Genomic DNA, 25,714 nt, shown 5'->3' with positions numbered 1-25,714 from the left:
ATGGATTGTCAAGAAAATGAGTACCGGGACCAATGGGGGCACTGTGTCACCTGCCAACAGTGTGGCCCTGGACAGGAGCTCTCCAAGGTAAACCCTTCTGATCAGTGCTTTTTTTTTTTTTTTTAACATCTCAGGAACCTGGAAAAGTGTAGTGTGTGTGTGTGTGTGTGTGTGTGTGTGTGTGTGTGTGTGTGTGGTGTGGTGTGAAATGAATAAAGAAAAATGTTTAAAGAAAAAATCTGTGAAATTCCAATATTAGCAGTACAGTCAATCTCAGATACTATTAGTTCAGTTGAGCAGATACAATGAGATACAAATAGTGTGAAATAATAGTCACTGTTCAATCAAGAACTGAGGCTAGCAGACTCAGAGGCAAGGGAGAGTATAATGAGATACTAGGGTACTTCATGAAGAGACATGTAAATATAAAGGTGTAGGCTTTTTGCATTAGAGAAATCTGTTAAGCAAAGCAGTATATTTAATTATGTTTAGAAACAAAATATCAGGTTTTGGGAATGTGGAAGAGAGAAGAACCAAGAAACCTGAAGTGGCGTCTGTTCTGAAGGGTCTGGTTTACTGAGAAAACCATGTAAGAAAGGATTCAGTGATAGGAAACCAGCAGGAGCCTAGAATCACCCAATTAAAGGTACAAGCTTGAATAAAAAGAAAAGCAATGAAAACAGAGCAAGGCAGACACTTCTTATTTCTCACTTACTTCAGATCCCTTGTTGCTTCTTCAATTGGAGATGCTATTAAATTTAGCTACAAAGGCTAGAAGAAGACAGCCAGCAGAGCTTCTGTGTGCTCATGCTTGTTTTTACAAATTTATTTATTCATTTATCAATTACTTACCAAAAATTTGCAAAGCAGCCTGTGTGATTGTAGGTACCACAGTGAAACAAATTATACACACACACACACACACACACACACACACACACACACACACACACACACACACTGAGGCTCCAAGGACAAAATTGTGTTGTTATGATGCAGAGTGCGCAGCTACTTTGATGTAGGGAGTTGGGAAGAGCTCCCTAAGTAACTGCTTTCTGAGAATAACCTATAGCTAATACAGTCCCAAGTTGAGTACAAATTAACATTGTTTCATGAATAAGAAGATTAACACAACTGGTTCATAAACAAAGAAAGTGGTATAAAATGAAAGGGAAAGGGAAGTATAGGTCAGACAATTTGGAGACTCAAAGTTTTTGAGGAGAAGTATTTATATTTTTCCTAAGGGCACTAAGTATCTTCTGGGGGATTTAAGTAGCATGTTCTATTGGCTGAAAGAAATAAAGAAAATATTTACCCTAATTTTTGCTTCCATTTATAAGTTAAAAAAAATAAAGAGACTAAATCCTAGGGCTATTAAAGGATAGTATTAACTCCAGTTTTAATATGTATCCTACAGTGGGATGCTCACAGGGTTGAGTAGGAATTCCAAAGCCAAGCCAAGGCTACCAGAGGGTAGGTTGTATTGGTAGGATGAATCTAATGCAACGAATTTCTTGTCTTGAGAAAATACCTCTTTTAAATATTGCATCAGTCTTCATGACAAATGGTTTGGCTATTACCTTTAAAGCCGTCTCTATTTGCAAAGCTGCATCTTTAAGGGAAAAAGAGGTCTGTTAATCTGTCAAGCTGCTGTCATGAAATTCAGAAAAGGAAGGCCATGATGAAAGATCCATTTGACTCAGTGCCTCCCTGATTGCCATTTACTTCCATACCACTTGAAAGTTAAAAAAAAAAACCCACATATATGGCGATACTGTTTCTGAAAACCTTTAAATATAAAGAATTTATATTTGTCCAGTAGTCTGGACATTGTAAAGAGCTCTCAAGTACATTATTTTGTTTGGTTTTGTAAAAGTCTTGCCAAGAAACTATTGTGAGCCACATTTTACAGACTTGACAATCACAGCTCAAAGAGTATGTGCAAATTGTTCAGCCGTGTACAATTTGTACAGTGACAGTGAATACATTTGGAATCAGATACAACTGGGTCCCACCTTTTTTCAAATTAAGTAGGATGCACTAAATTGAAAGTAACATTTCCCAAAAGAAGACATACAAATAACCTATGGGTACATGAAACCATGCTCAAAATCACTAATCAGAGAAAGGCCAGTCAAAACAGCAAGACACACCTCACCCTAAAAAGATTGGTAATAAAAATAATACTGACAGCCAAGCGGTGTTGGCACACACTTTTAATCCCAGTACTCGGGAAGCAGAGCCAGGCGGATCTCTGTGAGTTCAAGGCCAGCCTGGTCTACAGAGCGAGTTCCAGGACAGGCACCAAAATTACACAGAAAAACCCATCTCGAAAAACCAAAAATGAATAAATAAATAAATAAATAAATAAATAAATAAATAAATAAATAAAATAATACTAACAATTTTGTTTTTAATGCCGGTAAAGATGTAGAAAAAGAACTCTTCCACACTATGGTAAGAATGAAATCATGTTGTTAAATAGCTTGGAAGTTCCTCAAAAAATTTAAGAATAGGCATTTTTAGGGAAGATGGCAGATTGGAGATCTCATGATGCAACTCGCTGAAAGAAAACAGGAGAGTACAGGATAATCTTTATTCTTGCAAGCGACAGTAGATCTAAATGGACTTATTAAGCCAAGTGAGATCTCTGTGGGGAAGCAGACAAGAGTAGCTGTGAACTGGTGCCTAGCTGCACAAATTGGCTCTGGTGAGGTAATTGGAAACCACAGGGAAGCACTTTGCAGTACACACACTCAGAAGAGCTGCAGTAACAGTTAGCTGCTAACCAAGGACTGGATATGCAATTGGAGATGAGGTCTTGGAACTAAAGCTTTAGTTCTCACAGCAGATTTCCTGTTGAGGTTAAGTGGGAATTGCAGGACAAAAGCTCACACCTCCTTCCCCTTCCCCATACACCAACATGGTGACACAGCCTGAAAAAAGACCGGTCCCAAAACTGACAGCTGGGTGGGTTCAGGGGCTGAAATATGATAGTGTAAGTGACACACTCTTTATACCAAGCCTGTAGCTATAGTCTGTGGGAACCCACAGGGAGAGACAGCAACCTGTTTTCTCCAATTGCCAAACCACACGGAGTACCAAGGAGGGGACTGAGAACTATGCTGCTCATCTCACTGTGTCTGTGCCAAATACTCAGTCTAAAGAGGTATTAGCTAACCTCTATGAGACAATATATACACAAAATCAGGCTTTACAGCTTTCTACTGGAATAACAAACAAATTGCACCCCGCCCATTAGTGCAATTTGCCACATGAAACTTTTGAGCAGAAAAAAATTCAAAACCCATTCCTGAATAAAAGAAATATTGACTGATATGATTCTTTTAATCCAAAGTGCTTTTATTACACTTTTTTTGCTACTGTTAAAAGTTTTGTTAATTTTCATTTCTTTTCTTTTTGCCTTTTAATCTTAACTCTTGAATAAGTACTTTGCAAGGTTTTGCTTTAGATCATACGTTGCTCAGTTTGTGTGATTGTTTTGTATGCTTTTGAACCCATCCTACTATTATGTACTGTGTGGTATTCTTCCTACACACAACCCATGTATTTTCTCACTCATTCTATTTTATTTTCTCTGCCTCCACTTCTTTTTCTTGCTAACTCCAGCTCGCCAAAACTCTAAAAAATGTTTAAACTGTAGAAGCTAACAATATCCCAATGCTCTGCTCCCAGATATTTTTCATCTCAATTTTCTTCCAGTTGATTTAACACTAATTCCTATCTTTATCTAGACCACATCTCTTCTACCTGTAATCTTGGTAACACTCTAATATATACCATACTATCCATGTGTATTAGTACTCCCATGGTTACTGGAGTTAAAAGGATCACTGCTGTTAATTGGCTAGAAGGATATTTTCATAGGAATTCCATCCAGCATTGTGGTTGATTGTACAGACAGTAGTCAAATATTTGGTTGTGTCAGGCACCCTGAGTACATGACTGGGGGTATAAATTCTGAACTATGCATATAAATTCTATCAACTGAATACTGAAAATAGTTTGACTGCAGTTAAACAACTGATAAACTCAATCAACAAAAACACCCAGACGCATAGATCTCAATGGAATAGAACAAGAAAGATGACAAATCAAGGAAATATGACCTTCTCTCCATGGAAAATATCATAATACTGGTCCACAGTGATAGTGAATTAGATAAAAGCCCAGAAAAAATATATAAATTTAATAGGATGTTTAATAAAAGATGAGAGAAATAAAATCTTAAAAGAACTCACAGAGAGTAAAAATAAAGAGTCATATATAATAAGAAAGTCAATATAGCATATAAAACTGGAATTTAATGAAGAAACAGAAATACAAGAAAAATAAAATTGAAATTTCAGTAATAAGAAACTCAGCAAGTAAAATAAACTCAATTGATAGCCTCAATATATAATATAATGGATCTTGTGGAAGAAAGAATACCAGAAGCAGATGAAAAGAAACACTAAAGACATAAACAGAAGTAAAATAATTAGAAAATATAATTAAAACATTTGGGTTCTATTGGACACCACTGAAAGACCAGATTTGTCTACAGCACAACTCCCGTTCTGAAGACTCAGGAAACACTATTGAAGGAGGTGGGAGGAGGCAGAAAATTTGTAAGAGCCAGAGTGCCAGGAAGTCTGCTAAGGTAGAAAGGAGATATCTCATAGAGTCTCACCCAGAGACTAAGAACTACCAGCAACTAAGGCTTTCTGAGAGGAGAATTAGACTTACTGAAAGATGAGCTCCTTAATTGGTTATCCAATACCAAGTGAGTGAGTGGTCAATCCTGAAATCATAAACATAACAGCAACACTAAATGGACCCTGGATGCTGTCTTTATTAATTTATACATTTATAGGTATATTTAAAATTAGGAATTTTTTAAGGAGACCCAAAAAAGGGTATAGAAGTTGCTAAAGGGAGGAAATGGAAAAAAGGAAATGATGCAATTATGTTTTAATTTTATTAAAGATAAAAAGTTCATGCTAAAATGTATAAACAGTGTATTCTATAAAACCATAGGTTATACAGGCTCAGGAGGCATATCAATCACAAAATGGAGAGGAACTGAAAATATTTTTTCCTAAATCAGAGAACATTATATATATATATATATATATATTATATATATATAATATATATATATGAAAGAGAGAGAGAGAGAGAGAGAGAGAGAGAGAGAGAGAGAGAGAGAGAGAGGAAAAATGAAAGAAAGAAACACTAAAACACCAAGTTGTATTAAGGGCAAATCTATCAGAATTATAATTATAACAAATTTTGGGAGAGATCCTTAAAAGCTTGGAGAGCATGTAATGATGTATTCCCAGGGATGAAAGACAATAATTGGCAACTCAGATTACTATTATATAAATTAATGACATGATCTCTCCAAGGTACAGTTAAGCAGAAGGTTTTTATTGTAGGTATGAGGGAGAGTACAGCCCTAGCCATCTGGAAGATTCCAGGGCAGGGACAGAAAATGGTACACTGGACTGGGCCATGAGAGGAGGTGGGGATTTGGGGGAGAACCAGAGAGGAAGACAGAGTGTGGGCAAAGGGGACCAAGAGAGCACAAGAGAAAGAACTAAGAAAGGAATATGAAAGAGAGAGAGAGGGAGAGGGAGAGGGAGAGGGAGAGAGAGAGAGAGAGAGAGAGAGAGAGAGAGAGAGAGAGAGAGAGAGAGAGAGAGAGAGAGAAGGAGGAGGAGGAGGAGGAGGAGGAGGAGGAGGAGGAGGAGGAGGAGGGAGGAGAGTGGGAGGTGGGCAGAGGTAAAATAGCAAGATTATAAGGATAAATGAGAAGCTGGAGGGAGGGAAGACTATGAGCTGGAGATGGTTAAGGTAAGGAGCTGAATGAGTAGAGCCAGGATGCCATTATGGAAATGTTTAACAGGTACTTGTGCTACTGAGAAACCCTCAGGCCAGCATGTCCTTTGGTATGCTAATAGGCATCACAAATAGCCCTTTGTCCCTTCTGACAATGATAAGCAAATGGTTTCTTTGGTAGAGGGGAACCAGCTTCACAAGTTCCTGCTGGCTTTTCACCTGATAACTATACACAGAAAAGTTATATTGAGGAGATGGTTAATAAAGTATATGCTTCACACACATGAGGACCAGAGTTTAGACCCCTTGCACCCATGCAAAAAAAGCAAAATTCCACATGTGGCATCATGCGCCTGCAATCCTGTGCTGAGGAGACATAGCTAAAAGGGTCATTGCAGTTTGGTTGCCAGCTAGTCTGGCTGAATTTGTGAGCACCACACTCACTGAGAGGCTTTGTCTCAAAAAATTAGCTGAAGAAGCCATTGTGAAAGATACCTGATTTGAATGTGTTCCTGAATACATGTGCACACACACAATCACAGACTACAAATACATAACTTATTGATATACCTTATGGATCTGGAAAAGCAAGAAAAAGCCAAACCCCAAATTAGTAGATAGAAATAATCATTTTCAGGGAAGAAATTAAGAAAATTGAAACAACAGCAATAATAAAACAAAGCAGATGATTAATGAAACAAAGATTTGGTTCTTTAAAAAGATAAAATCAAATAAACCCTTAACAAAACTAGTCAAGAGAAAAAGAAGGGAGATCTAAATTATCAAAATTACAAGTGAAATGACAGATTTTACAAAAGATACCAATAGTATTCAGAGAAAAATCTTTTAAGACATTTCATAAAAATGTCTTCTACCAAATTAAGACATTTAAAAGAAATGAATGAATCACTAGACACATGATATGCCAAGATTAAACCAAGATGAGGTAAACAACTTAAACATATCTAAATTGAGCAATGTGATTGCAATAATCTCACAACTAAACAGTTTAGGATGAGGAAGATTCACTGCTCAATTCTAACAACCTTTCAAGGAAGAAACAATACTGGTATTTCTCAAATTACTTCATAACATAGAAAGATAAAGAACCTCCCAAATTCCTATGAATCCAGTATTACCTGAAACTTAAACTAGGCAAAAAAAACCCCACTAAATGATAATTATAATTTAGTTTCCCTGATGAACACAGATGCAGAATTTTTCAGTAGTGCACATTTCTATTGCTATGATGAAATGCCATTACTAATGACACTTATTTAATTAGGCTTACTGTTTCAGAGGCTTAGATTCTGTGATGGTGAGGCAAAGGCATGTTACCAGGAACAGCTGAGAGCTCACATCTCAAAATCCTAAGTGGGAAAAAGAGAGAGCAATGGGGATAGTAAAAGGAAGGGTTTTGAAGCCTCCAAGCTTCACCCCAGTAACATACCTCCTATAACAAAAACACATTTTAATCTTCCCAAAACATCTCTACCAAACAAATGGGGACCAAATATTCAAACATATCAGCCTATGGAAAGCTATTTTTATTTAAATCACTATACTCTTCAAACAGAACTTAAAAACCTAATTTAAGTTCACAACAAAAAGAACATTCATGACCAAGTTGTTTTTATTCTAGAGATGTGGAGATGGTCCATCATATTTAACTCAATAAACATAATTTATGTAATAAATAGACCTAAAGATAGAAATTACATAATTATTTCAATTGATTTATAAATGCTCTTGACAAGTCTAGCATCCCTTCATGATAAAAGTAAAGAAGAGGTTAGTGATTGAAAGAAACTATCTCCCTGTATGAAAGGCTATATACAACAAACCTACAAACAACATCAAACTAAATGGAAAATAATTCCAGTCATTGCCACTAAGATGAGGAACAAAATATAAATACACTGTCTCTCCAATCATACTAAATGCAGGAAGAAGGAAACTTGAGAAGACAGTGTGCTAGCCAGTTTTATGTAAACTTTACATGAGTTAGAGTTATTTTAGAAGAGGGAACCCCAAATGAGAAAATGCCCCCACAAAATTAGCCTTTGGCAAAGGCAGCAGTGAATTTTCTTGACTTGATTGATGTGGGAAACCCTAGATCACTCTAGGTGCTGCCACCCCTGGTTTGATGGTCTCAGGTGCTATAAAAAGGCAGGGGAGCAAATCCTGAGGAGAAAACCAGTAGGCAGCACTCTTCCATGGATTTTGCTTCAGTTTCTGCCTCCAGGTTCCTGCCTAGACTTCCTTGAATAATGGACTGTAATATGGAACTGTAAGCTTGAAAGAAACTCTATCTTTTCAAGTTGCTTTTGGTCGTGGTGTTTTATCACAGCAATAGAAGCCTAACTAAGACAGATAGAAAGACCATCAAGGCTCAAAAATTAGGAAACAGTATTCTGAAAATGGATCTACTACCAAAAAAAAAAAATCTACATAGCTATAAGACAAATTGCTAAACGGTCTTATTAATAAAAAAAAAAAAACCCAGAGCCCCATATTGGGATTAAAACTGAGAGATCAGAGGAACAGGACAAAACACAGCCAACCTCACCTTACCAACCCTCTGCCTCCAAAGAGACCTACTTCCTGTATACCCATACCTATATGCCTTTCTGTTCTGCCATCTCATTTCCTCTCTCTGCCCAGTTACATCACTTCTTTTTGCCCAGCTCTGTCACTTCCTGTCTGTCTGTACAGACCTCCAGACCTTTATGGTTAACTAGTGTTGGAATTTAAGGCATGTGCCACCACGCCTGACTCTGTTCCCAGTGCAGCCTTGAACTCAGAGATCCATGTGGATCGCTGCCTCCCGAAGGCTAGAATTAAAGGCATGTGCTACCATTGTCTGACTTCAATGTTTAGTATAGTGGCTGGCTTTTTCCTCTGATCCTCAGATAAGCTTTACTAGGGTGAACAATATATTGGGGGACACAATATATACCATAACATAGTCAATATAATCCTTTTAAAACCTCAGTGCCATTCTTCACAGAAAGAGAAAATATAAATTTATTCAAGTGGTAACACAAAAGACCCTGGATAATTCCATCAATTCTAGGGGGAAAAAAAGAAAAAAAAACCTCATATATCCACACATTATTTAAGTTGTACTCCAGAAGCATAGTAATGAAAACAGCACTGGACTGGCAAAAAAAGTCACATGAATGGATCAGTAGAGCAGAATATAGGACTCAGATATAAGCCCACACTGCTACAACCCAATGATTTTTTCATAATCATGCTTTAGAAATCATGCTTGAAGAAAAGATAAGCTCATCAATGAATGTTTCTGGCCAAGCTGGATAGCCCCTTGGAGAAGAATGAAGGCAAATCTCTATCTCCAAGCCTGCATCAAAATCAACTGGAAAGGCATCAAAGATCTTAATATAAGACCTAAAACACTCAATGTGAGAGTCAAACTTCAAGACATAAATAAAATTAAGTGCTTTCTGAATAGAACTACAGTGGTAGTGATTGGTAAATGAAATTAAAATGTTTTTATACTGCAAAGGAAGCAGTTGAGCAAAGAGACAGCTTAGAGTATGGTAGAAAGTATTTGCTAGTTTTTCGTGTGACAGAAAGTGCTGTGCTGACGACAAGTGTACTAAAAACAACTAAACACCATGAAAATAAAACACACAATCAATAAACAGGCTAATGCAGTAAGTGGAAAATTCTCAGAAGACGATATATGGTAAACATCTGAAAATGGATGCTGAGGGGTTGGTTCAGTTGATATAATACCGCGTTTATGTTTTGTGTACCAATTGAAAACAAACTTAATTAAAAGAATTGTTTTAAAACTTCAACAAATTGTCCATGTTTAGAATGAAAAGCAATCAGTAATTAAAATTTAAGAGTGACTTACTGTATAACCACATGTATGAACATATTGAAGTCTGGATACAGACAGCCTTGTGGTTGGTTTTGCTGATCAACAATGTTATCAAGGACATGGTCAATTTTCAGGTATTTTGAATATCTTGCTATTCTGTCACCATACTCATGGCTCGTTGTTGTCAAAACCCAGGCATCATATCTTCATACCACAAAAGTCATGAAGCAGAGACAAGGCCAAAAGAACTTTCCATTTATCAGGAAATAAATATTTCCCCAAGTTTCTAGGTAGATTTGCCTTTATATATGATATGTTACTGCGTAATGCATATTTATATACCAGGTAGGGTGACTGGGAAATGTGTGTTTGCAAACAAGAATGATGTTGTTATGATTGACTAAACAAAGTAAGAAACCATTTTTTAGCCTGATCATCATACTACCTAGAATGAAATCAGCATTGATTATTAAAGAAAGCCCATGGTGTTTAGATAAGTAGCTAACAACATCCAAGACAACATTTCTGTTCAGTTATCTTTACTCAATTTTATATTTCACTCATGAATTATAAATATCACTGTAAACAAATCATTGCAGAAAATTAACAGTACTTCCTCAGGATATTATTCTAAAAGTATAATTTGTAAACTAAATACAATTTTAATATTCTTGAAATATATGAACAGATACCACTTTTGAACATTTTTTACTAATTTCCATTACAATTGCATGCATTTTCAATAATGCATAAACTCCCACGTCCCAGAAGTCAAACCCCAAAATGAATAATGCATATTTCCATCATCTGTTAATTTTGTGCTTTCTTCTATAATATTAAATTACTAATTTATAAAACTTTATGAGAATTTTTGTTGCTTTTTAAATATTTGACAGAGAAATATACTAATCTGTGAACTGTTTCTTAGTGCAATGTTTATTGTCCAATTTCTACTCATGTAAGGTACTTGAGTAGACAAATATTGCCAAATAAAGTATTTTTTAATCCTTTATAGATTAAAGAAATATATTAAAATCAGAAATGGTTTCAAATTTTGTTGTATTTTATTATTTTATATCCACCTTTTCATACATTTTGTTTTTATCATGTAAATTTATTAATTTAGTAATGAATTCTTAAAATTAAAATATTATATATTTGCAGGATAAACCATTCTTGATTATAATTGTTAGCTAATTGTTCTTGTATGTTATATAAACAACTTTTAAAAGCAAATAACTATACCTACTTCATGATGAGCATCAAGATTTTGTGTTAGTATCATAAAAGCATGATAAAATTAAGATAAATGTTTCCTGGCTATAGAACTGATTAGCAGCCAAATCATTTGGGAACCTGAATCATTTAAAAGGAAAAAACTCTTTGCCTCCTAACTATGAAAGATGATTCTCAACAAGAGTTTTTAATGATAATTTGCATCTTCTTAATTCTTAGGAAATGATTCATTCATCAGTGAAAGAAATGGCTACTGGGGGCAATTTGATAGGATCTGATTTTATCTACAATGCTCATTTCTGTCTTTTAATTGCTTTGCTTAGATGATTTAAATTTAAGATTGTTATTGATTGGCATTTTAGAGCTTAAGGCTACCATTTTATTGTTGTTCTCGCCATTCCTATTCCTTTTGTTTTTTCTTGCCTTCCTGCTGGTTACACAAAGATATCTTTCCATCTTGATTTATTTGTGCCATTTTTATTGTATTCCTTTATATTATTTACTTAGCTGTTCTAAATACTAAGATACACACATGTGATTTTTCAGGGTCTGATAGTTTCAACTTTTTCCAATTATGAATATGGAAACATCACTTAAGTGTCTTTACTTTACTTTCCATTGTTTTAGTCAGTATTCTTTTGCTGTGAAGAGACACCATGACCACAGAAACTTCTTTAAAAGAAAGCATTCAGTTGAGACTTGCTTACAGTTTCAGAAATTTAGTCCATTATAAGCATGGCAGGAAGCACGACAGAATGCAGGCTGATAAGGTAATGGGGGAGGAGCTATAGAGTTCTACCTCTAAAACTGCAGGCAGCAGGAAAAGACAGAGACACTGGGACTGGCTTGGGGTTTTGAAACCTGAACACCCATTCCCTCGATGACACACTTCCTTTAACAAGGCCACATCTTTTCCAACAAAACAACATCTCCTATTCCTTTTCAAATACTGCCACTCCCTGATAACTAAACATTCAAATAAATGAGTCTATAGGGCCATTCTTATTCATACCACCACACCCAACATATAAATATAATTGTTAGGGATATCAGACATGATATTTTGGTGTAATCACCAAACAGGATTTATTAAAGTCATGAAAAGAAAGTTTATTTTTAAAAGATTTTGTTTTAGTTTTTAAAATTAAAATATGATTACATAATTTTCTTCCTTCCCTTTCCTCCCTAAAACCATTACTTTATATCTCTTCTTGGTACTGGTGTGCTCTTCTCTGCAAAAACTATTTTTCCCACTCTGGGCATTCTTTGGTTGCTTGTAGGTCTTTGTGTAAGGTTGAAGCCTCCTGTCTTTTCCCATTCACTTTAACATGTCTATGTTGTTTTCCTAGTTCAGCTCATATTTAGGCATTGTATTTCTGACATTACTAGGAGACACAAACTTCCTTATCCATAAAGTTCCATGAGCTTTAGGAATAGAAGTGGTTTTGTAGATGTATCCATTGGGGCTGAGCACTAAAACTCTGAATTTTGATTATTTGTCATTTTCTATAATGCTCTCCTTTTGCAAAGATAAGTTTCCTTGATAAGGGGTAAGGACTACACTTATCTGTGGCTATAAAGAAAAATATTTAGAATGTGTTTAGGAATATTGGTGGTTTAGTAAAATGGCAGTTGTAGGTTCTCCTCTAAGATCTCTGACTTCACTAGCACTAGGTAGTTGAAAAGGTTTCCTGTACCAGGCATAACTTCCCTCTTGTTGAGCAGATCTTAAGTGAAATTAGAAGGCTCTTGGTTACCACCAAGGTATGTGTGCCACTGCTGTACCTATTAGGCTTATTATATCATGGTGGTCACTTCTGTGCTTCATAGGCTTCATAGATGGGTAGGACGGTTAGTTGTGTCCTTCCTTTGGAAGCTTGCAAGGTTCCATGGTCTCTTCTGGAATCAGGAAAGCTAGTCCTCACGGAAGATACATTCAAGTTAGTTCCTGCACAGGGGCCTCTGAGCCGTATGCCTAAAGTGCATAGTGTCTTTAGCACCCAGACTTGCCTTCTACTTTTGAGGGCAATCAATGTCAATAGCAATAGGCTGTTTGTTTTAGGAGTCTCTTGGATAAGCCTAGCCAAAAATTCAAAAGAAGGCTTCTTATACCTGGTGTTGGGCTTTTTGTTAGGTTGTCTTTGGCTCTTGGAGGGAGCATTGTCAACCAAAAGCTTATGTCAACATATTTTTATGTTAAATAAAAGGAAAATTTTATTTAACATATATATATATATACATACATAGAATTATGTATAATAGGGCTTTTTAGGTAAATACCTAATAGTGTGATTCCTTGAGACTTTTTTAGACATGCTTACTGTTATTTTTTATCCTCCTCCCCATTTCTTCTGTATTTATCTTCCTCTCCCTTCCATAATTAGAGCCTCTCTTTCCCGTTTCCCTGATCAGATCATTTGTACCCTGCTGTTCCCATCTGTTCATATCTCAAGCCTATTTTTTGAATGGGTTATTTATGAGGGTTTTTTGTCTGTTTGTTTTTTGAGTTCTTTACATCTTTTGGATGTTAATACTCTCAGATGTATAGCTGGCAAAGATTCTCTCTTATTCTGTGGGAATACTCTTCATGTGATCATTTCTTTAGCTGTATGGAAGCTTTTAAATTTTATGAAGTTCCTCTTTATAATTCTATGAGGTTAGTTGTTGATCTCAATTTCTGGGCCATTGGATTCTTATTTAGAAAGTCCATCCCTACACTCATTTCATGTAGAATACTTCATATATTTTCCTCTAGACATTTGAGATTTTACATTTAAGTCTTTGTTCCATTAGGAGTTAGATTTTGTGAAAGGTGATAGATACAGATCTGATATCTTTCTTCTACATGTGGACATCATGTTTTCCTGGCACCCTTTACTGGAGATGCAGTCTTTTCTCCAGTGTATGTTTTTAGCATCTTTGTATAATCGTAGATGGATGTGGTTATGCATGCTCATGTTTGGATCTTCAGGGTTTTTTTTTCCATTGGTCAACAGCTCTATTTTTTTGTGCCATTTACCATACTGTTTTTACTACTTGACTCTGTGTGTATTTCTTTGAACTTATTCTATGTTAATTGATCATCATATTGGGTGATTCTTTTTCTAAATTTGTGAAATTTTCAGCCTCTGTTTCTTGGAGTGTTTTTTGATGGAAATTATTTTGGTTTTTCTTTCATATGACTTTGATAATTTTATTGCTTGATTTTAGCCCCAAAGTTCTGCAATCATTGTCTTGTTTTTTTTCTATTTTAATCTTATTTTCTTACTATTTGAATTGCATTTATTCTATTGTTTTATCCTCAGGTTCAGTGATTTTTCTAATTTTCTAGTGCACTCAGTGAATTTTGTTCATTTATTTAGCTATTTTTATAACTTCCATTTGGCTCTTAAAAAATAATTTCTTTGAGCTAAATATGGTTACTTCTAGCTCCAGTTCTAGCATTCAGAAGGCAGGAGCAAAATGACCTCAAGCTTCAAGCCCGCTTGAGCATTATGTCAAAAACCATACTTGCCAATGAAAATGTGTGTTGTTTGCTGTGTTGTTTTAATTTTCTCTCATATTTAAATGTAATTTGTAATTGCTCGTCAAAACACCTTTTATGGGTGCTCTAAAATCCTTGTTAAACAATTCCAATAATTGATTCATCTAACTGGTAGTGTTTGTTGATTGTCTTTTTTCCATTAATCTGAATTTTTGGATTCTTGTTATCATGGGTGTTTATGGTATGTGATATATTTTGAGGATACTCCGAGTCCTACTAAAATCTTCTGCTTTATCAGGCAGTTATCTGTGTTAACATACAGATTCTGGACTTCTTTGTGGATGTCAGGTTGAAAGACTAATTTTCTATATCCTTGGAATATTAATTGGTCTATATTTTGTTCTTCAGCACTTCTGGGTCTTGCATTACTCTGCTAGACTACCTGATGGTTGGAAGATGTTTCCTGAGCATTTTCTCTATTTATCTCATTTGAAGGAAAGAAGTCTCTGAGTTTTGTAATGAAAGATATTTCTAAGACTGTAGTGATTGTAGTATACTACCTTCCAGTATATACTCAGCCATCCAGCCTTATGTAGTATTCTTAGACTCAAAAAATAAAGATGGTACTTTGACTGGCTTCTTGTGTCAGTATCTCTGTTGCTCTGGTCCACTACAGCACAGTATCTCTGTTTGTGCATGGAGAAATCTCATGAGTTAGCCAAGTGTTTTGGCACAAAAAGTTTTCCCTTTTGAAATAGGGGTAATAATCCAACCTTAGAAGTTTATATGGAGAATAGATAAGAATAAAAGTCTGTGAAGGCAGGGATTTTTCTCTTATTTTAATCATTTAGTCATGGTACCCATGGCAGATTCATAATACATAATATTTGTTTATTAAGTGTTATCTGAATTAACCAGTAAAGTCAAGGAAAATGCTGAACAATATGTAAATTTATTATTTGATTATCAGTGAATGTGGATAGCTTCCATGATTGTCTTCTCTAGTCAGGTAGTTAATAGGGACTCACATCCTGTTCTTCTGATACCAGAGTCCTACTTATTTCATAATGCATAGCAATACCTAATGTTACTTGTTCACTGAGAACTTACTATGCACTAGCCATGATGGTAACAACACATGCACAGTTGAATTATGGGACAGAATTCTAAATGCAATTCTCTCTCTCTCTCTCTCTCTCTCTCTCTCTCTCTCTCTCTCTCTCTCCCTCTCCCTCTCCCTCCCTCCCTCCCTCCCTCCCCCCCCCTCTCTCTCCTCTCTCTCTCCTGGCATAATTAGACACTGGACGGGCTGGGAATTGAACCCGGGTCCTCTAGAACATCAGTCAGTGCTCTTAACTGCTGAGCCATCTCTCTCTTTACCCTGAAGCTTTCTTAACACATGATATTGTTAACTTTTTTTGCAATTTTTTTACTTCAGTAAGTGAAAAATCACATGTGAGGATAGTGTTGTACTTAATTCACCTGGTTATGAGTAAGTTTGAACATTTCTCATCTGAACCATTTATGTTTATTTTTATGTATTTAGTTTCTAGTCAGTTGTTGTTTCAGTTCTATATATTTGAGATATAAAAATTTAGCCTGTGATACAAAGTATATGTATTTTTTGTTTTATACTTTTGCTTTTAAATTGTTGTGCCTAAACCTTCTTTTATTTTTTTATTACATTCATAGCTATTTATAGACTTTGGACTTTTGAGTTACAATTAAGAAAGTTTTTTCCTATTCCCAGTCTAAAGAGAAAGTCAACTGACTCCTCCAAGTATTTTTCACTTTTAATTCTTAAATATATGATCCATTTGAAATTTGTTTTTGTTGATAATATCAGGACCAAATTATATTTAATTATTTTTCACATAGTTGTCCAAGTATTAAAATGTATCTCAAAATTTTCCCCAAGAAAACACAAAGTGTATTGGTTTACTTGCTGTTTTTAATTGTGGTATATATAAGTTGTCGTATTCAAGTATTTTAATTATAGAATTAAGTGCTATTAATCACATGTGCAATTTTGTTTATATCTATTTCTTAGACATTTTCATCCCCCAAACAGAAATACTGTATCATTTTGCATAAACTTGAAAAAAATCTATGAGTACTATCAGGCATGAACTTTGTAGCTGTTTGACCTGTCAGAGGTAGAATAATTTTTTTAACCACAGTGTTCTCTTTTTATAGAAAATGGAATTTTCCCTCACATAATACATCCTGATTATGGTTCCCTTCCCTCTACTGCTTCTCATTCCTCCCTACTTCCCCTCCCATCCAGATATACCCCTTTGCTATCTCTCAGTAGAAAAGAAACAGGTTTATATGGAATAATAATAAAATATAATATAATAAGACAAAACAGAAACTCACACATCAGAATAGGAAAAGCAAACAGAAGGAAAGGAGCCCAACAGAAGACACAAGAAACAGATATAGAACAGACCCATTCATTCTCATATTCAGGAATCCCATAGAAACACTCAACTGAAAGCCATAATATATATGCAAGGACCTGTAGGGTAAAAAGAAAGCAAAAATATACAAATAAAAGAAAGTAAAAATAAAAATAAAAATAAAAATAAAAAATAAGATAAACTTAAAAAAAGGGAAAGCCCTGACATGACATTGTGAGACAAAAAATGTCCAAAGATGCCATAGAGCTTGTTTTCTGTTTTCTGTCAGCCATCTACTGCTAGGCATGCAGCCTACCCTTAAGAGTTGTTTGTTTCTCCAATGACATTCCCTTGGAGAAAACTACATTTTCATTTGCAAGTGCTATCAAATGGAGACAGTTTCTGGGTTAGGGATGAGGACATGTGTCTCCTCTTTTCAGCTCTAGAACACCTTCTGGGGCAGACTCGTGTGGGCCCTGCCTCAGTCTCTGTAAGTTCATATGAGCTTTGATCCTGTTGATTTAGAGGGCCTTGTTCTCTTGCTGTCCTCCATCCCCTCTGGCTCTTACACTCTGTTCACCTCCTCTTCTGTGGGGTTCCCTCATCCCATAGAGGAGGGATTTGATAGAGATATTACATTTAAGGATGAGAGTTCCAAAGTCTCTCTCTCTCTGAATAATGTATGGCTTTGGGCTTCCGTATTTGTTCCCATCTGCTGCAGCAGGAAGCTTCTCTGATGATGACTGAGCAAGGCACTGATCTATGAGTATAGTAGAATATCATTAGGACTCATTTTATTGCTATTTTTTTTTAGAACAGCAGTATTTGTTTTTATCCTAGGTCCCTGAGATATTTAGTCTCAGATTCTTAGTCACTCAAGCAGTATTTGGTATGGCTTCTATCTTACAGAGTAGACCTTAAGTCAAATCAGATATTGGTTGTTACCCCCACAAGCTTTGTGCCACCATTGACCTAGAATATCTCACAGACAAGACAGCATTGTTGATCAGAGAGTTTATAGCTGGGTTTGGTGTTTATGCTTCTCCTTTGGTAGTGTGCAAAGTACCTTCTGGTACCAAGAACAGTAGTCTTTATAGGTGAAGCCTCTAGGTAGGCACTTGCTTGAAGTCTCCATGTTTAGTGAATTGTGTAGGTGTTGTCTTCAAAAATTAGGCTTTGCAGTCAGTTTTTGGAGAACAACCCATACTCTTGGCAACATTCTGGGTTGTTTGGGAGTTCCCATTGGACCATATTGGCCAACAACTCAATTAGATATAACCCAATTCTTGTACTAGAGGCTTCTATTTTTTTTTTTTTTTTTTTGATAAGAGATGTCCACTTGGGGCTGGGTCTCCTCTGTTATTTGGTGAATCCATTTAGATTGCCTTCATATACGTATATACTTTAGGAAGCTTCTACTGTATCAAATTTCTATACGACCCCATAAATGACCCTGAATTTTAGTTGTTTCTCCCCATATTCCCTCCCTCATTCCTCTTTTCCCTCCCCCACCCTTTTTGATCTTCCTTTTTCAGCTCCTCTACCACTCCATAACTGTCTATTCTAGTTCCCCTTTCTAGGGAGATCTGTCCATCCCCTCTTTGGATTGTAGCTTGATTATAATTGACATAACAACCAATGTCCATACATATCAAATACACACCAAATTTGTCCTTCTGGATCTGAGTTACCTTACTCGGGATGATTTTTTTTCCTCGTTCTATCTATTTGCCTAATTATTCATTTTGTAACAGGCAAATGATATTCCATAGTGGAAATGTCCCACATTCTTGATCCATTCAACTGTTGAAGGACATCTAGGTTGTTTCTAATTTCTGGCTATTACTAGTAAAACATCAATAAACATTGTTGAGCAAGTGTCTCTGTGTTATGATAAAGCATACTTTCAGTATATGCCCAAGAGTAGAATATTGAGATAAATCTTCTAAGGAGCCATCACACTGATTTCCATAGTAGGAGAGCTAGAATAATCTTTATAGAACATCTGTTCCAATCTCTTCAATTGTTCAGTTATCTTATGCACAGAAAGAATAGGTTGGGAGTAATAGTTCCAGTATCATTGCATTGATAGCTGACCTGAAGCAAAAGCCAGATAGATCCCTTATCAACTGGGTATTAAAACATTTTTACTGTACTAGAATAAGAAGTAATTTTTCATCATTACCCAACATGTACTAATATGTGTTTTACCTATAAATGTTTTAATTAAAAAGATAGGTACTTTTTCATGTCAGATATTTGCTAGTACCCACATTTTGATATATTGTAGAATTGTACTTTCTTGTACTCTTTATACTTAATAATGATCAGTTGATGTGTGTGGCCTGTGCTGCATGATAAAAGTGAAATGTATTATTTCTTGAGGACAAAATGTTATCTTTTACCTGATATTTTTGTAGCACAAGTGAAACCTTTCATGTATGCTCCACTGTGGCTAATTTTAAATCTCTAACAGGCAGAGTGTGAATAAGAAATAATCTTTTGTCTTCACATAACTAAAATTTTGGGGGTTTATTTTTTCATAGTATAACCTTGTTTCTTTTTATTGACGCACTTAGCTTTACTTCATTTTATGTCATTATACTACTTAGTTCCATTTCAGTTTTCTGTGTTGGTTACAATCTGAATTGATTCAATGGCCCAATAATGTTGTTAAAAATTGTAGTTTAAAAAAATATTGCTTTACATTTTATTCATATGTATTGACTCATAGCAGATCTTCTCTTTAAAGCTCTTATGAGTACTTCTCTATTTCAGGACTGTGGTTATGGAGAAGGTGGAGATGCATACTGCATAGCCTGCCCTCCCCGAAAGTATAAAAGCACCTGGGGACATCACAGGTGTCAGACTTGCATCACCTGTGCTGTCATCAATCGAGTCCAGAAGGCCAACTGCACAAATACCTCTAATGCTATCTGTGGAGACTGTATGCCCAGGTAAGCCTACTAAATTGTATCAGTCTATCTGGGACTTTTAAAAGCTCTTTTATGTCCCTTATCATCCTACCTCTTAGACCCCAATAAAAGTATTCTAACTACCCACATCATGCTCTATTGAAGCTCTATGAATGGGGAAGCCATACGTTCCTAACTAGATCCCTATATATAAAGTATCCAGCAATTATGAAATATGGATTAACACTTAAAAGCTTATTAATCATGCTGACATTCTACCTAAAATTTAAAGTAAAAATGTCGCTTTAGATAGATTGCACCGAAATCATGAAGAAATTGGGATCATCTAACTGCTTCCCTGTCTCATGACCTTAGCTCACCTTTTGGCTATAGGATGTGATGAATTAGGAAAAAGGTGGACTGGATCACACAAATAAGAGATCTCACAAGGGTAGATACTGCTTCCAGTGAAGGAAACATGAAGGAAAGACTCTTAGTCCCTATGATCTCAGGAAGGACTGTTATAGGTCAATTGCCTGTTTCACGGCTCTGCCATTCCTTTCTGCTCTGATCACAGGTTCTACCGAAAGACACGCATTGGGGGCCTGCAGGACCAAGAATGCATCCCATGCACAAAGCAGACTCCTTCTTCTGAGGTTCAGTGTGTGTATCTACTTTTCTCTCCCATCTTCTCCAAACCTCTGTGTGTCAACAAAGTTGATAGACTTCTTTCTTTATTCTTGTAGAAGGAGAATACTCCTTAGTACTCCTTCCATTGGAGTATTGGTGAAGGCAATCACCTATGATTAAACCCCAACTTTTCATTATTCAAATTCAAATTCATTGGACCTCCTTTCCCTAGTCTTGAAAATTGAAGCTAATGAGAAAATATTTTTATTCATACTTTGTGAGCTACTTGGCTAGGTTTGATGGAGTAATGAATGTAACAATGTACTTTAAAAAATAATCGCATATCTATACTTAATTTCTATTAGAGTCAATATTGCTATTAGAGTCATGTACATGGTATATGGAAGTACTTGGGTTTTAGACCACATCAGAATATGAAGAAAGAACTAGAATCTAGTCTATGTCCATGGCAGTTGAGGTTTATTTTTTTGTTTGACTTTCTGTAATTTTTGTGTATCTTCTAACATACTCTTTAAATTATTGGTGTATCTCTAAAAATCATGACGTATAAAACAGACATCGCAAAATACAAGTAAGTCTAAAAATACAAAGTCCTGAATTAGCTGAGATTCCTAGATAATAAATCCTAAAATTTTATATATTTCCTTCAGATTTTTAAGAGAACAGACATAATAATCTTTCCTTTGTGATCCTTTCTGAGTCCCCTTCTTTCCTTCCCTCATAGAAACAACCACTTTCATGAAATTTTAAGCAACTTTTTACTAGGCTGTCTTATGGTAATAAACAAATCCCATGTTTCCTTTCATAAGGCAAAGTCCTTCTTCCATCATGTGCCTATGATTGCTAGACTAGATAGTGCCCAGTTCCTTGTCACAGAAAGAAGTGATTTAGATGTACCAGCTCTTAACTGACTCAGTCTAGACGTGACATACATTGTTCCCACTCAAAGTGCATTGGCTACAAGTGTGTTGATGTCTTTAAGAGTGTCTTTAAGTGTGTGATAATTCATGGGCACATTCCTCTGCCACATTCTCCACTAGTGTTTAAATGTTTGCATTACTTCATATATATTCATATTCTTAGACAATATGTGCTAATATTTTGTGCTTTACAACATTTTCTATGAAGGTTCTTTCTTCGCTTTGTTTTTCTCTACTGGTTATTTATATTAATAAATGAAAGGTTTTTTATGACATCTTAGGGGTAAATCATGATTTACTGATTCAGTATTTACTGATGAGCATTTTAATTTGGTTCTATTTTTTAGGTTATATTACTAAACATAGCATGAATAAACCACAATAACAGCATTTTTTGGTTAGTCATGCTAATTTATACCAGGTCTGCAGCATATGAGTTCAGCTGTTTTCATTATAATTTTACTTACTCTCAGGTAAGAACATAGCAGCCCTGATAGATGACCTAAAAGAGAAGATGGGGCCTAAAAACTTCGGGGCCCTTGTCTGATTGTTAACTGCCCACATTGACTAACGGCTCCCATTGTTTGGTTGTTGTTGTTCCACAGGTACCTTCCAGTTGAGCTTAGTGAAGGTAGATGCACACAATGTTCCCGGTAAAGAAGCCACACTTGTCGCACTGGTGGGCAGTCTGCTGGTGGTGTTTGCGTTAGCCTTCCTTGGACTCTTCTTTCTCTACTGCAAGCAGATCTTCAACAGACATTGTCAATGTGGTAAGTGTGTCTGCTTAACATTTCATGTGAATCAGAAATAAGATACCTTTTTTGGTAAAAAGAGGAATTTTTCTGAGATTGTAAGTTAATGTGCCTTCCCTGTCACAACGGAAATTCCCGGAAATGATGCTCTGTTATCATATGGGAATTATCTGGGATGGCATCAAAAAAGATGGGATGTCAAAAGGGCTGGAATCTACCTGGAAGTTTAGTGGACCAGACTGGTTTATCATGCTTTAAGGGTTTGTGGAGAGTTTGCCTTAATGGGAAATCACTTGGTCAAGAAACCTAAAGACCAAACATCTAATTCTATTTTTAAATCATAGTGTAACTCAAATTATCTAGACCCCTTGAGTTTATTTATTTTTAATCTTTAAAGTGACAAATGGATTGGATAATTTGTTTAAACTCTTTTATGTATGTATGTATTAATAGATTCTGAAACATCAGAATTGAAGAGGATTTAGCTATACCTAGAACATGGCTAATAAAAGTTAATGAGGTCTACAGTAAATACTGTCAATATAGAAATTTCCCAAAATGAAATTACTGAGAGCATAGTGTTTAGTCAACTTTCTTATATTTTCTGTCCTCCAAAATACTACTGCTCAAGAGAACTGGCCAAAGCCATAGGACATGGTTACGTGAAAATCAAGATAGATGATGATGTTTAAAGTCTTAATTACTTTTTAAAACTTCATCTACTAGCCAATAATGTAATAAAGAAAGTATAGTTCATTAAGCAGCAAATATGGAAGAGGTAGGATCATCAGGACTAAATAAGACATTAGAATCTCAGACAAGAATACCAGTGTCCAATGCAGCTTCAGTGCAATTAATGTAACCAAGAACCTACTGGGGACAAGAAAACTAACTCAGACTAATAAATAGACCTGTGCTAGTAAAGGAAAGGATAGAGTTTACTAAACACAAGGACTGTCAAGATTCCTTAACTGAACGTGGATACTGTGCTGGAGGCAACACTTTATTTTAGCTTCACTCTACTTATGTTGGAAAATCCTTCTTAAATAGAGCTTCCTTAGTCAATTTGGCTCTAGAGCCTATCAATTATTTATTTGAGTGTATTTCATGTTTTTTAAGCAAAGATGAATCTAGCATTTCATGAGATATAATGTTTTCCTCTTGATTGTCAATGACCCTTATTCAACTCTACTTTAATCTTCGTAAAGTTACTCTGGTAGCTCTGACAGTTCAGATTATGGTGGACCACTGTATCTCTGTTTCATTGACCATTCAGTCTTTGGAAGGTGGTATGTAAATTAAAAATTCTTGCCTAGTTCTGGATCATGGATAATGAAGTGTTTGGGTCCCTGGTTTCAGCTAGGTGAGTGTGATGAAGTATCTAAGAACTGCCTGTCTCCTTGTTCTTCCCTTGGAAGAGAAAAAAATGAGTAACTTTTTCTAGCCTAAGGACACTTATTATAGTATCTTCCTGGGAGCATAAGGACAGGTAGCTTCCTCATGATTTGCATATGAGAAAGGTGTCTATTAGTACTCACAGACTTATACACATTCTAGGGCTTTCTAGGGGATATCAACTTAGTATGAATTAAACCCAATGCAAATGCAGGAAAAAAAAAGAATGGAATTGTGACATACTAGAAGGACCATCTCACATTTAAACAAGAATCCATTACTCAGTTCTTTCTCTTTGTTACCACTGCAAAACCTTCCAAATTTTCAAATGATCCAGAAATTTGTAATTGTGTATGAAATTTTCTTAAGAACTCACAAATAACTACAGAACCACAACCACAGTGGAGAAATATAAACATACACTCAGTTTGTAACCTAATATTGAGTCAGACTCATGCATGAATGATAGGTTAATTATCTTTATCATTGTTATAGCAAATTGTCACGTATTTAATGGCTCGTCTCAGTTTCCATAGCTCAGAAGCTTAGCAGGCTTTTCTGGGTCTTAACAAGGCCTAAATCAAGAAATTGGTGGGACTGTGTTTCTTTCCGTAGGTTTTAGGGAAATGCTCATGAATTTGTGGGACTGAAGTCTTATTTTCTTGGTGGCTATCATCTGAAGGTCACTCATAGCTTCTAGAGCAGTGCTTCTCGGCCTGTAGGTCACAATCTCTTTGGGGGTAGAATGACCCTTTCACAGGGGTTGCCTAAGACCATCAGAAAACACAGATTTTTGCAATATAATTCATACCAGTAGCAAAACTATCATTATAAACCAGCAACATGAAGAACTGTATTAAAGGGTTGAAGTATTAAGGAAGTTGAGAACAACTAGAGGCTGCTCATATTTTTTGGATCATGGCTCTCTTCTATTTCTAAAACCTGCAGTGGTATATTGATGTTGTTTTATGCTACATCTTTCTAATGCTCTGTGTCATTTTTGCCTTCTTACACTTATCATGATGCATCTAGTAACCTAGAAAAGTGGAACTAAATTAAAATGTTCATCATTAATCATAGAATAAAAATATGATTTATCTTAACGATATTTATGAACTCATCTGCATAGTTCAAGATAATCTTCCTATTTTAACATCCACTACCATAATTCTGATAGCATGGTTCCTTTGCCATATGATATAATATACTCAGATCATGGAAGAAGGGAGTGTATTAAAATATCTTTTCTATGAAGCATTTATCTCTAGCTGAATAAATTTGTCTTCCCTAATCCATCATCTGGCAAACTTAATGTAACACCCCAATGAAAGTATATTCCTGAAATGTGTGATTTTAGCCCACTTCTAGATGCTCTGGTCCTCCAGAAGGGAAGAGGAACTCTGGCTCCTAGACCCCTTCACCCCTTCCCTATTTTGTGCTCAGGAAGAGGTACCCTGTTGAGAAGAAACCCTGACTGTGGGTGACTCAGTGGCTTTCTGCTTCGAGTTGCAGGAGATTCGTTGCAATATGAGGCTGAAAAGGCAGTGGAGGAGGATTCTATTTTCCCCATGCCACCTGGCCAGGAGACAAGTCCTGAACTTCCAGGGAATGAGAGCATCTTTGAGATCAAGCCAATTCACTCCGTTCTGGATGACGGCTGCAGCTCCACTCGTGGCTTTCCCACCCAGGAGTCCTTTACCATGGCCTCCTGCGCCTCAGAGAGCCATTCTCAATGGGTCCATACCCCCATTGAATGTACAGAGCTGGACCTACAAAAGTTGTCCAGCCCTGCCTCTTGTCCTGGAGCTGAAACCTTGAGGGAGAACACAGCTGGAAGCTCCAGAGACAGGCTGGGGCTCCACGTACCTTTGGAAGTTCCCGGCCTTTGACTCTACTGAGGTGAGCTAGAAAGGTATGGCTAAAAGACCAGAAGGTGTGGTCTTTTAACTTCTCAACAAATTTCCAAGTTGTATTGTTCAATAGGACTTTGGCGGAAGAGTGGCAGGAAATTGGGCTGATAGAGGTTGGAGAGACAACAGCTGTGGTACTAAGCTTTTCAGCTAATTTTACATCAGACTTGTAAGCCAACAATTGTCTGGAGACTGAGCAGGCTGACATGATGCCAGTTTCTTCATCTGGACTATGAATTGACTAGTCATATTCAGTTTTCTCCTTTCATGTGTATAAGCAGCACAGCATTGAACAGTGTGCAGCTCTATATTCAAATAAATCCCAGTTTCTGAATAGCCTTATGAGCTTGCG

At 36.1% G+C, this 25,714-nt stretch overlaps 1 protein-coding gene across 2 annotated transcripts; it reads left to right on the top strand.

Annotated features, from left to right (window-relative positions):
* On the top strand, positions 1-25,477 carry Eda2r (ectodysplasin A2 receptor). Of its 2 annotated transcripts, none has more exons than XM_059251330.1 (5): positions 1-87; positions 19,598-19,776; positions 20,312-20,397; positions 21,911-22,075; positions 24,965-25,477. In XM_059251330.1, the coding sequence occupies exons 1-5, from the start codon at positions 1-3 to the stop codon at positions 25,339-25,341; spliced, it is 894 nt and encodes a 297-aa protein (XP_059107313.1). In that variant the 3' UTR covers positions 25,342-25,477. The 2 variants fall into 2 exon arrangements, with proteins under 2 accessions (XP_059107313.1, XP_059107312.1); XM_059251329.1 differs by having other exon boundaries at positions 24,959-25,477.
* Positions 25,478-25,714: the final 237 nt, after the last annotated feature.

Source organism: Peromyscus eremicus, chromosome X (genome assembly GCF_949786415.1).
Source record: "Peromyscus eremicus chromosome X, PerEre_H2_v1, whole genome shotgun sequence".
Taxonomy (NCBI): Eukaryota; Metazoa; Chordata; class Mammalia; order Rodentia; family Cricetidae; genus Peromyscus; species Peromyscus eremicus.
The sequence above is the reverse complement of the archived record's forward strand: the minus strand, read 5'-3'. Positions and strand labels throughout refer to the sequence as shown.

Excerpts from the sequence above, each read along its gene's own strand:
- Eda2r (XM_059251329.1), top strand. The coding sequence starts at position 1 with ATGGATTGTCAAGAAAATGAGTACCGGGACCAATGGGGGCACTGTGTC. Across the intron at positions 20,398-21,910 it reads TCCTTCTTCTGAGGTTCAGT|GTACCTTCCAGTTGAGCTTA; the intron begins GTGTGTATCTAC and ends GTTGTTCCACAG. Across the intron at positions 22,076-24,958 it reads CAACAGACATTGTCAATGTG|TTGCAGGAGATTCGTTGCAA; the intron begins GTAAGTGTGTCT and ends TTCTGCTTCGAG.